General features: G+C 44.5%; 2 protein-coding genes across 2 annotated transcripts; both read left to right on the plus strand.

Annotated features, from left to right (window-relative positions):
* Positions 1 to 898: 898 nt before the first annotated feature.
* LOC114788889 (homeobox protein HMX1-like) lies at positions 899 to 3,053 on the plus strand. The gene is made up of 2 exons (XM_028977830.1): positions 899 to 1,280; positions 1,808 to 3,053. The coding sequence occupies exons 1-2, from the start codon at positions 1,070 to 1,072 to the stop codon at positions 2,302 to 2,304; spliced, it is 708 nt and encodes a 235-aa protein (XP_028833663.1). The 5' UTR covers positions 899 to 1,069; the 3' UTR covers positions 2,305 to 3,053.
* Positions 3,054 to 4,073: 1,020 nt separating this feature from the next.
* On the plus strand, positions 4,074 to 5,336 carry LOC114789022 (homeobox protein HMX2-like). The gene is made up of 2 exons (XM_028978065.1): positions 4,074 to 4,257; positions 4,341 to 5,336. The coding sequence occupies exons 1-2, from the start codon at positions 4,077 to 4,079 to the stop codon at positions 4,799 to 4,801; spliced, it is 642 nt and encodes a 213-aa protein (XP_028833898.1). The 5' UTR covers positions 4,074 to 4,076; the 3' UTR covers positions 4,802 to 5,336.
* Positions 5,337 to 15,025: the final 9,689 nt, after the last annotated feature.

Consider the following 15,025-nt stretch of genomic DNA (forward strand, 5'->3'; position numbering starts at 1 on the left):
ACCATGTATGAAGTTTCTAGGGTTTCTTTTTGCTATAGTATCGCAATCTCTGCGTGCTTGTTAACATCTGACATTCATTAAAAAAATCGGACGAATTTGACTAAAAAGCGGATATTATTAAACTTAAGTATAACCGAATTAAATTAATGAGAAAGCGGATGTCATACATCTAATTAACTGGATCGAAAAAAAAACTGTTCAGGCCTCTTTTTTTACTGTATTCGTTCATTTTACGGAGGTAATATTAAAAAGAAAGTCTTTGGCTGTACTGGACATGTAAACGATAAATTACTGAAACATTATGAACCCCCGACGCTGCCGGGAAGGTGTGACGTTCCCACGTCATGGATGTTGACCTTGATCCCAGTGCGACCCTCCAGGCCAGGACGCGACACGTTTTCCCGAAGCGCAGGACACAACGTCATCGACGGCGACGAATAATAACTTATTCATTACCGTTATTACTGAGAAAAAATGACACTTGTCACCTGCTCTTTTTTATTTTCTTTGTTAATAAAGATGCGAGCCCACACTGCATTAAGAAAGGCCAGGCAGCCCCACACTATACCTTTAATTAACAGAAAACGAAGAAACCCCACTGAATATGTTTTATTATCGGGGGACACATGCCCGAAAGTCCCTCGAACCATCATTACGTCGAGGACACTGCTGTCTGTCGTTTTTTTTTATATAGAATGTATGGGTAGGACGCTCAGGGGATGCAGATGCGCGGACAGCCAATAGGCGGTGGTGTGTCTTCCTCTCCCGGCTGAAACGTCGAACCAGAGACCCCGACGCCGCCGTCCGGGTCTTTTCATTTGCTCCCTCTCCCTAATTGACCCAAATAAAGCCCCTCGCTGGCAGCCCGGGGCTCCGTGTCGCCGCGCGTCGTGCGTAAAAGCCCATTCGCCCTCCCGCTCGGCCAATGGCAGCCATGCCCTGGGCCGGTTAAGAGTTACTCCACCGCGGGCGCCCGTTTACTCGTCTGCTGCGCGCCGATGGCCGCCGGGGCGGAGGATTTACCGTGATCCGCGCGAAGCGGGAGGAGACGTTCCCGCGCTCGGGGAGGATGCACGAGAAGGTTCCCGCGCGTCCGGCGCCCGCGCCCACGGTCTCGTCGTTCTTCATCGAGAACCTCCTGGCCCGCGGGACGGAGGACGGAGGCGCCGTGGAGCGCAGAGGAGTGGCGCTGCGTCGGCGTCTCGAACCCGAGTCGCGCCTGGCGCTGGACTGGTACGAGGACGCGCCCTTCCGTTACAAAACTCGCGAGATCGTGGGAAGTAAGTGGCTCGCGGCGTCCAAACGTGACCTTTCACACTCTCCATCTATTCTCCCGTCGAATTGTGTTTAATTCCGGGCGAGGGTTCAAATCTTTGCCTACAAGCACCGCTGTACCCCCTAAATCGCACCCACTCGACAAAGTCCGCGTTAGATTACAAGAACCAGGCGACGTGGAGTGGACCTCGGGGCTGGAACTGGCTCCGTCCACGCCATTAACCCCGGATAGACGGTTCAGACACGAACCTAAACGCAGTAAGATAGTCAAGAGAAATATCCACGCATATTAGTGTATTAACATATTAGTGTATTAACGTTACTAAACACTCAACAATATAGGCACCCAACATGTAAGGACGGGTACCCCGAGGTCCAGTAATTAGGCCCTGGGAGGTATATTCCCGAGGGGACCGTTATGGACTTGTTTATAAAGGAGCAACTCGGTGGGGTTCGAACCTGCGACTGTGATGGTGAGGTTTTGTGGCCTATAATGGACTGACCGCCGGTTTCGTTTTAATATCCGTTTTAGGTCCGAAAGACGACAACAGTTGCTCCGTCCCCAGTGACAGGGACTCCCCCGCCGTGTTCGACGCGTCGGGTCGGAAGGCCGGCGACTGTGACCCGGACGCTCCGGACCCGACCTCGGCCAGGAAGAAGAAGACCAGGACGGTGTTCAGCCGCAGCCAGGTCTTCCAGCTGGAGTCCACGTTCGACGTGAAGCGCTACCTGAGCAGCTCGGAGCGCGCCGGCCTGGCCGCCTCGCTGCAGCTGACCGAGACGCAGGTGAAGATCTGGTTCCAGAACCGCAGGAACAAGTGGAAGCGGCAGCTGGCCGCGGACCTGGAGGCCGCCGCCCTGTCGCACTCGCCCCAGCGGGTGGTCCGGGTGCCCATCCTGTACCACGAGAACTCCGTGGCCTCGCCGCCGCCGCCGCTCGTGGGCTTTTCCGGCTCGCCGAGCTACCCACTCGCGTCTTTTGCACATTCCATGAGCCTCCTGAGGGCTCAGATGACGGGCTTAGTGTAACCGGACGGAGGCGACACGGACAGGACATTTCTGGGACCTTTTACCAAACGACCCTGCCCACACCCGACACCATCTACGACCATTTCCTGTAAAAAAAAAAATCTAAATCCTGTAGATCGAGGGCCAGAACATATCGACAGACCACCTGAAACGAAGCCACCTAACAGTAATAAATTATTCCGAGGGTTTAACCTTCTTAGCGTCACGTTTATGTTTCAGGTTTTATTCTTAATGTGTTCCAGTGTCGCGCATCCCCGTCACGACTGATCATCGGGCGCGTCTCTGTATATTTATTCTATTTCTTGCTGGCTGCCTAATTAGCTCTGATTGGTCGCCGCAGTGTCCGGTTTTTTTTTACTGCGCATGCGCGCGGCCTGCGTTCAAGCCCTCTGCGCGTTTCTTTCTGTGGACGTTTTCTGACGGTGCAACAACCCGCCTGGCGGCAGAATCCCAGCATCCAAAGAGGACTTTTATATTCAGCCTGCATAAAAAAGGCCCAGGAAGATCCCTGCCGGAAACACTCGTTTCTTCATTAATTAAGGTCAATATTTGGATCATGATGCCAAAGCCTTAATAAGTGAAAGACCGAGGACCGAGGAAGTCCTTCATAGATAAGTCGTTTCAACACAAGCACACTCCCGAACTTCCTGTGATTCAAGGCAACGCTTTTTATTTTTTGCGCAAATATATTTTTTATTCAACCTTTTCCACACAAATTAGACAACTTATGAATAAAACTAATCACAATATGTATGTGTGGAGTATGTATTTTGTTGGAATGGAATTACGTGTTTCCCTGGTTCTTGTCTGCTGCGGCCGCAACCTTCACCGTGAATGTGCAATCAGCCAATCAGCGGCCGACAAATGACAAATACCTGGCCTATTATTACTATTATTATTAATAGTAGTACTATTAAATAAAAAAAAAACACAACAATACACACAATATTATTTGTGTTTATTTAATATATTTTTCACATTGAGGATGAAACAGGCTAACACGAAAAAGGTGAATTATGATTAAAAGGCTCTAAATATAGAGCCTGTGTTGCTCTGTGTTGCTTGGTGTACTTATTAAGTAAATTAACAAGCTGAGTGTTCTCACTGGTCGGCACGAAATTGAATCATTTTTTTAATAATACCGTCATATTTTCCATAAAATCGTAATAGTTTCTAAAAAAAAACTATGTTGAGAAACATTGAGTCCATAAAACACGTTTGTAATAAACATTGTTTGTCCGAAGCATTTATTATATAACGTGTTGATTCTGCGGTTTTCCAAATATTCGAAAGGTTGAGCGAAGCTCGTGAAAATTCTAGCACCTAAAACAATTTCTCACAAACAGCCTTCAATTTGGTGGGAAAAGAAAAGAAACTTCTAGAACTCCTACACTCAATCTGTTACCTGCTTCTACAAACGAAATCATCACGCGGGACGAGATCTTTTTTTAAAAAGGTGGAAAGTTCTGAGTTTATTGCACATCACTCGACTCGCCCGAATCGCCGCGTTCTTAAAAAGCGCTCATTAAACTCGCAGCAGCGCCGCGATTACTCGCGCTCCAGATAGCGACGCCCAGGTCCCGCCCCCTCCTCCCATTGGCCGCCCGGCGCGGCCGCTGGCCAATGGGGGCCGGCGGGGCCGCGCTCCTCCGGTTCGCGGGGGCCGCGGCGGGCCAGACCGCGGAGCGGGATGGTGCGCGGAGTCGCCAGGCGCTAAGCGGCGGTGTGGCAGCGGCAGCTCGTCCGTTTATCGCGACCCCCCCCGGAGAAATATGAACAAGGACGACGCGCCATGTCGCCCTGCCGCCTTGAAATTCACCATTGACAACATATTGAACCTGAGGAGCAGCCGCCGGTCCGAGGAGCGCGTCTACGGGGATGACCTTTCAACCCGACTCTCCGAGCAGGAGGCGCGGAGCTCGCCGGAGCCCGTTATCCGGGTCCAGGAGACAGGTAGCCCGATCATGGTCGTAATTAAAAAGCGCGCGTTCCGATCACTACGTTTTATTTGATTAAAAACGTGTCACTGTTTCCAGAGCATCTGTGTCAGGCCACGACAGACAGAGACGCGCAGGGGCCCAAGGGGAGCGCCAAGAAGAGCAAGATGATGGCGAAGAAGAAGACCCGCACCATCTTCTCCAAGCGCCAGATCTTCCAGCTGGAGACCACGTTCGACATGAAGCGCTACCTGAGCAGCGCGGAACGGGCCTGCCTGGCCAGCTCGCTGCAGCTGACCGAGACGCAGGTGAAGATCTGGTTCCAGAACCGGCGGAATAAGTTAAAACGGCAGATCTCGAGCGAACTGGAGGGGCCGGCGGCGGACTTCGGCGACGCCGGCAAGGCGGCGCCGCTGCCGGGCCTGTACGAGGAGGGCGGCGCGCTGGCCCGGTGCCTGGTCCCGATGGCGCTGCCGCTCGTCTACCCCGCGGCCGCCGCGCCGTACCTGTGCTTCTCGAACCCCAGCAAGTACTTCAGCCTGTTCGAGGGAGACGTATGAGCGCGGGGACGCACGCACACACACACACACACACACACACACACACCCGCGACGTTGCTCTTATTTATTTCTACAAACTCATCCTGCATATGCAACCATCGGCGTGGCGTGGAAACGACGCGCGTGAAGGTCGGGGGAACGGAGATCGGACGCCTTTTCCCGGCCTGCGGAGTTTATCGTACGTCCGAGCACAGCATTACCGGCCACAGGCCTCTAGCTAACAGTATAAATTATAATAATTGTTATCATTACTACAGAAAGCGCCAAAGATGGGACGATCGTTGCATGCGTTTGTATCGTACTGAATATTATTTGTCCTTTTTTTATGCAAGTGTGTAGCCCATATGCTTAAATGAATGTAATGGGTGGTTCATTAATGGCATGTTTATTAATAATATTTTTTTTATGTTTCTTTCGATTATAAGTTTTTGGTTCTTTTATTTTCTAATCGCGTCGAAGCCAGCTATCATTATTAAAACAACACTATTTACCGATGTCATTATTAAATATGCTGTTTTCAACTTGTTCCATTCCATGTGACGGCTTTTGGTTGGAGTCCTTTGCTTCATAATTAGACAAAAAAATATATATATATTTATATATTTTTTCACATGTAGCTCGAGCAAAACTGGTTTAACCTTTTGCCAAAAAACAAAATAATGTTTAATAAAAAAATAAATATTAAAATCACTTAACATATCTGACTGACTGTTCTATTATGGGAAACCTCAATTTTCCAAACAACAATAATAATATTAATAATCCAGCATATTTGGACTTGATCTGAGGTCAGAGGTAAAAGTACCCTGTGGAAAGTAGAATAGGGTGAATGATTATTCATTATTTAACAATAATTATTCCATCCAGGCCATTGTTAAATATATGGTAATAAAATGGAATGACAAAATGTGTGTGTTCTGTAGAACAGGCCATCAGAAAGCGAGAAGAAGCGTCATAGAGACGTCACGTTTATAGCGAGCATAAGGAGACCTATTTCCTTTGAGGATAAGTATTGCACGTCAGGCTATGAACTGTTCCTCGTGCATGAAAGTGAGGTGTCAGGGGGGAGAATATGCAGGGAAGATTTGTGTTTGTTGTCTGAGATTATAAGAAAAGGGACAAACAAAAAAAGCCCTCAATGCCGTGACTTTCAGAGCTCCAAGGCCTGCTTTTGAAACAAAGCATACAACTAAAGCAAAATACAAGACCACGTATAATGTAAAAACTGAGAATTTTGTAGCTAGATTCACCAATTGTTCTTACATTTAGTTGCGTTGTAATATGAAGCTAGTAGAGACCTTTTCACAAGATGATGGTAAAAGTGATCCAGCATTTACTCAACATGCTTAAAGATGCTTTGCTCCCTGCAGTTGTTTTGACTGCGATGAAATATTAAATTGCACCCTTTGCTGTGGTCTTTAACAGTTTGGTGTGCAATGTGTCCATAAAGGTCCACGGTGTAGAGTAATAAAATATGAGGAGATGTGGGTGGTTGTTTACGGCACGATTTAAATTTTTTTTTTGCCTCGTAGCTCCCTAATCCTGACTTTGAATTTGGAGGTTAACGTAACATGTGAAACTGCTTAGCAGCGCTAAAAAAATCCATACAGGCTTAGTTATACGGCAACTACAAGGGGACGAAATTCCACTGTGTGTTGCCTAAGCCTATTATCCTACTGTGTGGGGTTAAGGGTCACACATCATATACTCTGTGTTTGGGTGTGGCTTTTTTATTTTCAATACTTTTTATCAGTCAAATTGCCATATCTTCTATCATAAAGCATAAACATGTAAAAAAAAGATGTGGTCTGACGATCTTTACTGTCCCTGGAACCAGTAGGCCTCCAGCGCACACACGGCATGCTGCCGAAATTTGAATTGATTTCTGAAGTTTCTCACATGAAAAGAATTTGGCCGCCGGTGGAATTCATTAGTGGTTTTTCACAAGGTTTTAAGTTATGGATTTTTTAAAGGGGCAACCATAGAAAAACAGACAGATGGGTCAATGAGGTACTGTCTCATTGAAGGACGTCCAACATGTCTCACGGGAGAACAGGAGGCTTATGTATTGTCCTGTAGTTCGGCCAATATGGAAACTAAGAAAGATTGACCACAAATTGGATTGTTGGCATAAAAAATTGTAAAAATAACAAAATTCATTACTGGACGTTGTGTTTCCACCATAGAGCATTTTTATGTAGGTCTGTCTACGGAGTACCAGGAAATTCGTCACACCAACCAACAAACAAACTAATAAATGAATGAATGAAATGCTAATATCAAACAGCATTAAAAATGCACAACAAATGGCTCCATACGCCATTTACCATGTCTCTCGCGCATCAGTTTTTAGCTGCGATTGCGTATCTGTAACAGGATCTCACGTTCTTTATAGAACCAAAGTGCACTCAGGGATGAGCGGCCCGTGTAGGACTACGGTTACACTTGAGCCCAGGCGTTCTCAGACGGCGCGTCTGATTGGAAGGTGCCAACATTTGTCATGAAGGCTTCAATATTCCATATTCCCTTGATTCCATCCAAACTATTTTCCATTAGCGCTTCACAACTTTTAATGGTGAAGAAGAGAAAGGAAGACAATGGGGAGGGAGGTGGGAGACTTCCAGACTTCCTGTCTCTGTCTGTGGATGCTTCAAAAATGCAGAGGACCTTCTGTCGCCCTTCGCATTGCACTAAAAACAGTGGGGATCGAATGACTGCTATCAGGCCGCCGGAGAAATCTCGAAAAAGATTTGTTGGTTTATTTTTCTTTCTTTTTTTTTTATTGATGCGAAGAGTGAATAAATCTTATGAATTAGAGTGTCTGGAGCAAGGGCAAACACAGACACATCAGTGAAACCACTGCATGATATGGGTGGACCCGTTATTGATTGGGGTTTGCCGTTGAACAGATTTTGGTTTCACTGGTCGAGTCAGATGCTGACAATGTTGTTGTCGTTCCGGACATACTTCAAGTTGCAGAGAACTTGATCAAGAGCTTTTCTAAAATGACCAAAAAAAAATATGCAAAACATTTTCTTCTTGCAAATATCATTCTGATCATGCAAAACCTGTGTGTAGATATTAAGGTAAAATATTCTGTGTAAGCAGCTCAGATAACTGCATCTGTGTGTGTGTGCCAGCTCTCGGTGAGTATTTCGTGCTCGGCTCTGAATGAATGCATTTGTACGTAGGTGAAAGTTTGAGGTGCGTGCGTTTCCCTCTGAGAGCTCTTTAGGGCGTGTTTGGGTGCTGGAGATAACATCTCCTAAAGTGGCCCCTCACAGGCTCCAGGGTCCTCTCACGTTTCAGACACCTCTGCCAGAGAGGGTGTAGCCCCCCCAGCAGCGCCACAACCCAGAGAGCCCCTGCTCTCCCAAAACCGCCGCTGCACTTGCAGTCAGAAGATGTGTTAAGTCGAAAAAAACAATGACTTCCTGGGCACACTTTTACACACAACCATATGCGTAATCATAGATAAGACTAAGAGTTCAAATTTGATTTTAAGACGAAAGAACATCATTAGCATCCTTTTACTAACCACATATTTTAATACAGCATTGTGTCTTATTATTTTTTATTCTTGGAAACAATGCAATTATAAGCTGTGTGGTTCGGGCAATACCACAAACATTTCAACATCTTCTCTGATTGATGCTCATTCAGTCGCATCTAAGTGTATTTTGTGTGTGTGTGTGTCTGCCAGTGAGAGAAACAGATGCCTGCATGAGTGAACAGGAACCCTGTGACCGGGGTCCCTCCCATTAGTTTGACCCTACTGACCTACATCTGACAGAGGTCATTGTCCTGCCAGCGCCGCAGCCAGTATTCTGTGTACAGAGAGCACAGGAGCAATGGCAGTTTCTCAATTCTAAAAAGATGCTTTCAAGCTGGTAGCTGAACAGTAAAAAAAATGAGTTCACTATTAATGAATAAAAGACAAGTTTACGTAATGATACGTAGTATCATTAACAGAATCTGCATATCTGGACAATGCACACAGGTTTTGCAAATTTCACGTTCTTTCATGTACTGTGCCTCGTATGTTGAACAAGACATAGTTTATTAAAAGTAACTTGAACCAAATAAGTCCATTGCCGATCAAAGACTATTATTGAAAGGTTTATCATTAGTGATAATTCGACAAAATTGTCAGAATGAAATGCTGTTGACAGATGAAAAGCATTTTCATTCAGCAGTCTCAAATTCTCCTGAAACCAGCTTAAGTGACTGATAGATGTCATGTCATCTTCATTCCTCACACTCAGGTTAACCTGCACTATGTGGACATTTGCCAGTCATTCTCATATTTTCTTCCAGAAATGTAGGGCTTACACTTGTATTAGGGAAATTTGGATAAAAGCGTCTGCAAAATAAAGTAAAGTAAAGGAAATGCATGTAAACATACATAACTAAATACATTAGGGATATTGTGAGAGACTTAGTGGATGTAATACATGCAGTGTTTGTTTCACTTCAGACATTTTTGGGATAGTGAGGCAATTGTATTGGGGTGATACACACCTCATTTTGCGTTTTCCATGTAATGGTCTCATTGTGTACAGGTGTGCCTTATACTGGGGCCAATACCAAGAGACAACCTTTCTCAATGTGTATAAAAAGCTGGTGTTGTCATTAAGTCATTCCAAGTTCATCATTCAAACAGCCATGAACACACAACGTCACATAACGGACGAGCAGCGTCACCTGGCCATGGCGTGCCTTCGGGTGAACTTGGTGTGTCTCAAGCCCCACGAGTGACAGACCGAAATGTTGACCAGTACCTAAGGAGCTATGTAGCAGCAGGCCCATTTATGAGATGCGAGGGGTACTGGTTTCCAGCAAACCATTCACAACCAACTCCACTGCTTTGGCTTGAATGCCAGACGACTGTGGCAGGTGACTCCACTGACACCAAGACACCGTCGTGAACATTTGCAGTGGGCACAAGACCATGTGACCTGGACAATGCAGCAGTGGTCTACTGTCCTGTTCACTGATGAGTGTTGCTGGAGAAGGTGAGGTGAGCGATACGTTGAGGTCAACATGGTCCCCAGGGTTTACTTTGGTGGACAGTCTGGGCAGGTATCACCAGTCAGCGCAAAACAGATTTGGTTATTGTACGTGGCTCAGTCACTGCATGTTCTTACCACAGACACATCATAAAACCCATCATCCTCCCCAATTCCGCCAGCACAACCCCAACTTTCTGTTCATGGATGATAATGCTCCACCACATCGTAGCAGAATTGTCACAGCTTGACTTCAGGAAGTTGGATTGGCCATCAATGTCCCCTGACCTGAACCCCATAGAGCACGTCTGGGACCAGTTGAAGCAGAGACTGAATGATCGTACTCCACCCCCACTTGACCTGGCAGAACTAAGTGTAGAACTTGTGGAAGAGTGGAACGCATTGCCTCAGAACATCATCATGAGGCCAGTGAGGAGCTTGAGACGTCACTGTCAAGCTGATATTGCGGTAAATGGTGGAAACACCCACTACCGACATTGTCAATTTTTGTTATTTGGGGCCATCCCTGTTATTGTCTAAATTTTGGGGGTAGTAAATATTAAACTAATGAAAATGGTGTTTCTTCTCATACATTATTAATAATATAATTCATTCATAAAATATTATTTTACTTATTCATTAAAAATCAGAGTAAGTAAGAAAAACACTCATGTAAATAACAATATCCCTATCTTATTGTAGTGTATATAAATATTAGGGGCAGTGGTGGTCTAGCGGTTAAGGAAGCGGCCCTGATATCAGAAGGTTGCTGGTTCGAATCCCGATCCGCCAAGGTGCCACTGAGGTGCCACTGAGCAAAGCACCGTCCCCATGCACAGTGTGTTTAACCAAGACCCTGGGAATGCATGTGACAGTGTACTTCTTGGTGCTGATCCCAAGCCTGGGTAAACCGGGCTAATTTGCTGTGGCAACCCCTAATGGAAGCATCTGAAGGAAGACAATGAGTGTTTCCATGCACAGATTAGTTGAGCTATGGCCACTTCATCTGATCGCCATCCTTGTCCCAGTATATATGCACAGTAGGGAAAACTATTTATTGATTGATGTGTGCCTGTCTGACTCCACTTCCATAGTATTTGTATTGTGCTTTTTCCTCCCATTTTGTTTTATGTGTTGTATCTACTTTTGAGAGGCCGTGTTTACATAGACAAACACAATAATCATATTTTCTTGTAAACTTACTGACTGTGGGTGATTCAGGTCTGGTCCGAGTGCTTTGGTTTGGGGGCATATCACCCCTGGCCTCAGGGTGCAAGCACTAATGACTCCGTTTACGGGGTCCAGATGTCATATGGCCTATGCAAGTGAGAGAACATGAGACTTAAAACTGGGTAAGAGGGTCTTTTTGTCCATAGGGTGACAACTAGAGTAAAGATAGCACATTTCTGTTATTGTATTATATTGTATTGTATTATATTGTATTAACTATCTAACTAAAATTCATATGATGATGCATTATAAACATGAGGGTATTTGTGTGTGTGTGTGTGTGTGTGTGTGGCCATGGCGGTCCAGTAGGACGCTTGTAACAAGAAGTCAGCAACAGCACATTACAACATAGGCAACGTCCTTACATCCTATTTGTTACAACGCATGAAACCGAGAGGCCTACAGGCTCCTTCAAAGCCCCCAAAAGAGTTTCAAATGGCTTATTGATCTGCTAATTTAGTAGACTTCTGTGGCCATTGGTAATGCATGGTGCTTAAGGAAATTGAATGGGGGTTCAGGGACAACAGAGATGACCCTTTAGAAGAAAAAAATGTGAGGGCGGGGGGTGCGTGGTCAGATTAAGGGAAACAGCAGCTCACGTGAGAAATGAAGGTCACCAGGGACATTGTGTGTAGGGGTGTATCTGTGTTTATTGGTCAGAAATAGACACACATTAACAATCCAAAAACATCCTCTGCTCCATTTGCAGAAGAGATCGCTCACAGACCTTGTATATACTGTGCTAAAAATGCATGCAGCGTGCTGCCTTGAACAAGCCACAGGCACAAAATGGATTGCAGGCCGGCCAGTGTTCAAGTGAAGCCCTCTACCCAAATTTGGAAGGAGGACAGAGGAGACAAAAATCAATGTCAAATACAAACAGAACTAAGTGTTGAAATGCGATACTAATGGGTGGTGGAATAAAGTGACCGTCCTGAACGAAGGACTGGGGGCAAGAGGGGACGGGTGGAGGGGGATGGCTGAAATTAATCTAGGCATGGGCCCAACACATAGAGCAGACAGACTCATTCCTGAGAACTCCTGAGGCACTATGTCAGCTTATCCATGGGTAATGGACGCATATCGACTAGGAGCGTGTGAGAGCAGGGCGAATATTACATGTCACCAGCCCCACCCTGTAGAGCATATAGAGCAGAGTCTCTGGTGATATGGATCTGGACCCTCATTGACTGAACTGGTATCAGGGTGTGTGAAGGGTGTGCTTGTCGGTGTGTGTACACCCTTTTCACAGCTCTGCTTTGAGCTGGGATTGAATGAATTTTTTTTCAAGCATGTGTGTGTGTATGTGTGTTCTTCATCTTTCCACCCCCTCTAACTGATCAATAAGGAATATTTAGTACATCATTAGTAACGCATTAGCAACACAAGGGAATCTATGTGAGCCATATTATCAAGGGATCTTGTTAATTGATGAACGGGGTCCATGAAATTGTCTGGGTCACAATACAATGTAGAGTTGAATGACTAAAGAATTTATTACAAAAATATTCATAACAATAGAAAGAAAGAAGTGATTGTCATTGTTATGCACTGCAGCACAGCACATTGCACACATCGAATTGTGTCCTCTGCTTTTAACCATCACCCTTGGTGAGCAGTGGGCAGCCATGACAGGCGCATGGGGAGCAGTGTGTGGGGACAGTGCTTTGCTCAGTGGCACCTCAGTGGCACCTTGGTGGCACATCACCGGCAACCTTCTGATTACGGGGCCACTTCCTTAACCACTAGGCCACCACTGGCCCTTTGAAGTAGTGTGAAAAGTCATGTGTGAAAAGAAAATTTTATTGTAGTTCAAGCAGCATGATGGACATTGCATTTATTGAGCATTTTTTTTCAATTGAACATTTATTTTAACATTTTTTTTAACATAGTTGTATGGTTCACATTATTGCACCCATTTCGTTGCACGTGGTACTTTATGCCTAGCCATACTTCAGATACGTCCGATAGTTATGCAAAGGGTGTTCAGACTGTTAGTTCAGTCAATATCACAAGTTAAGTTTAGAACTAACATTAAGTTCACATGGTATTACCTGTAGCCCACCATTTGATGACTGTGCACTGCTAACCTTACTTTTATTAAAGGGATGTTTTTATTTAATAAATAATCAATTTTCCTGGATATATTACATTATATTCAACGCTAACTGAATTTGAAAGGGCTCAAATCACGTCCAAATGGGAGAAGAATGTACGGGCAATTTCAGACCATCAAAACTGTGTTTGCTGAGAATTCCTCAGGCACTTTGACAGCTTATTCATGGGTAATGGACCTGTATCGACTAGGAGCGTGTGAGTGCAGGGTGATTATTATATCACCCCCACTCTGTTCCCCAAAGTAGAGCAGAGTGTCTGGTGATATGAATGTGTTTCCGCATCAAGTGGACATCAGCATCTGTAAAGGGCGTGTTTGTACGTGTGCTCAAATATCAAGTATCAATATTTTTCTTCATCCATGTGTCATCATGCGTCATGCATAATCCAACTTTTATTTATAGTTAGGAAAAATCTGGAAAAATTAGGGCATTTACTGATTTCAGTGATACGCAATGAGAACTGTTGGCATTCTGTAAAAGAAACAAAGGTTAAGGGTCCAACTTTAAACCTGTAAAAAGTATTCTAAAGGTCAGTTTAGATTCCGCTGGCAATTGATGAGGCTGACATTACGGCTGTGATGCCTATTGATTGATAACTAATACTACAACAGGGCAACAGGTAACCTAAGCAAATTCTATTTGTGTGTTGTTGAGTTTCTTTCAGACACAAAAATAAAGCCTTGCCACTGAGGCCATGCTGCTGTGGCACAGCTTACACTACAGTAGTAGTTGATGCAGAAGTGAAAGGAGAAAATCAAATGTGCATCATTTAACACAATGACCTAAATATTGAATCTGTGGCTCACAGCTCATTTCAGACCCACAGAGAGCTGGAGTGCACTGTGCCATCATATACAGTTTAACTGAGCTGAGATCAGACCAGATGAAACAGTATCATGTCACCATTTTCATATGAGCTGCACCAAGACCAGCCTACTCGCTGCATTTCAATGGTGGGTTCAGACAAGACTGACATTCTTATTATAATAAGGATACTAGGATGCTCATGTGCGTCAATGCCAATCACAGCTTTCGGATGAGAGTAAATGTTAGCTATATTTGGTTGAAATGTATTGTAATTCTTTTCGGTAAATTTACAGATATTTGTAGAGAAAAATGAATATGGCAAGCTGGTGTAGCACACCACTGAAATACCCTGAAAATGCAGCACTGAAATGATAATTGTGTAGTAAATGACTTGTGGGGATGTTGTGTAAAATGTATTAAAGCTGCCATACTGAATACCAGTCTGAACAACAGTTCTAGGTTTACAGTATATGAGACAGGGACTCAGGGGAGCCTGTCATGTTTAAATGTACATAGTTACTATGTGTGTACTTACTGAAACAGATCAGACAAAAATAGCTTTTATTTAACTGTGACACACATTGCCAGTCTATCTGAAATAATAGTTAGTTTTAAATAATATTGAGTCATGCTGCACATACTAAACATTGTTAAATTTCTTTTTAATTTATTTAATTTGATCAAACATTGTGTCTTGTCTCACTTGATGACGGGTTTATGAAATCAGCAAATTTTCAGCCATCCCTGTCTGCAAGAAATAAAGGAAAACACGCATACAAAAGCATGTAGTGCACATTATTTGTAGCATCAGACTAGACTCTGTGCTGTTCTATCTGTAACTGTTCCAGCCATGTGACTGGTTTGATGTCATATTCTCATTATGACTGCTTTTTGTCAAAATGCCTTATATTTCCATTGTGGAAAAGTCATATTGCAAGTTGCCACCCATTAGTTATCTTAAGCATTTTACCAAACTGCCCTACTTCAGAGATATCAAGAAAATACATGTAGATTGTCATATGTATTTAGGCATGGTTGGTAGTAGCCTAGTGGGTAACACA

The sequence above is a fragment of the Denticeps clupeoides genome, chromosome 4 (assembly GCF_900700375.1).
Source record: "Denticeps clupeoides chromosome 4, fDenClu1.1, whole genome shotgun sequence".
Taxonomy (NCBI): domain Eukaryota; kingdom Metazoa; phylum Chordata; class Actinopteri; order Clupeiformes; family Denticipitidae; genus Denticeps; species Denticeps clupeoides.

What these genes read in the sequence shown, in the direction of transcription:
- LOC114788889 (XM_028977830.1), top strand. Translation starts at nt 1,070, where the DNA reads ATGCACGAGAAGGTTCCCGCGCGTCCGGCGCCCGCGCCCACGGTCTCG. An exon ending in AACTCGCGAGATCGTGGGAA is followed by an intron (nt 1,281 to 1,807) that starts GTAAGTGGCTCG and finishes TATCCGTTTTAG; the next exon opens with GTCCGAAAGACGACAACAGT.
- LOC114789022 (XM_028978065.1), top strand. Translation starts at nt 4,077, where the DNA reads ATGAACAAGGACGACGCGCCATGTCGCCCTGCCGCCTTGAAATTCACC. An exon ending in TATCCGGGTCCAGGAGACAG is followed by an intron (nt 4,258 to 4,340) that starts GTAGCCCGATCA and finishes CACTGTTTCCAG; the next exon opens with AGCATCTGTGTCAGGCCACG.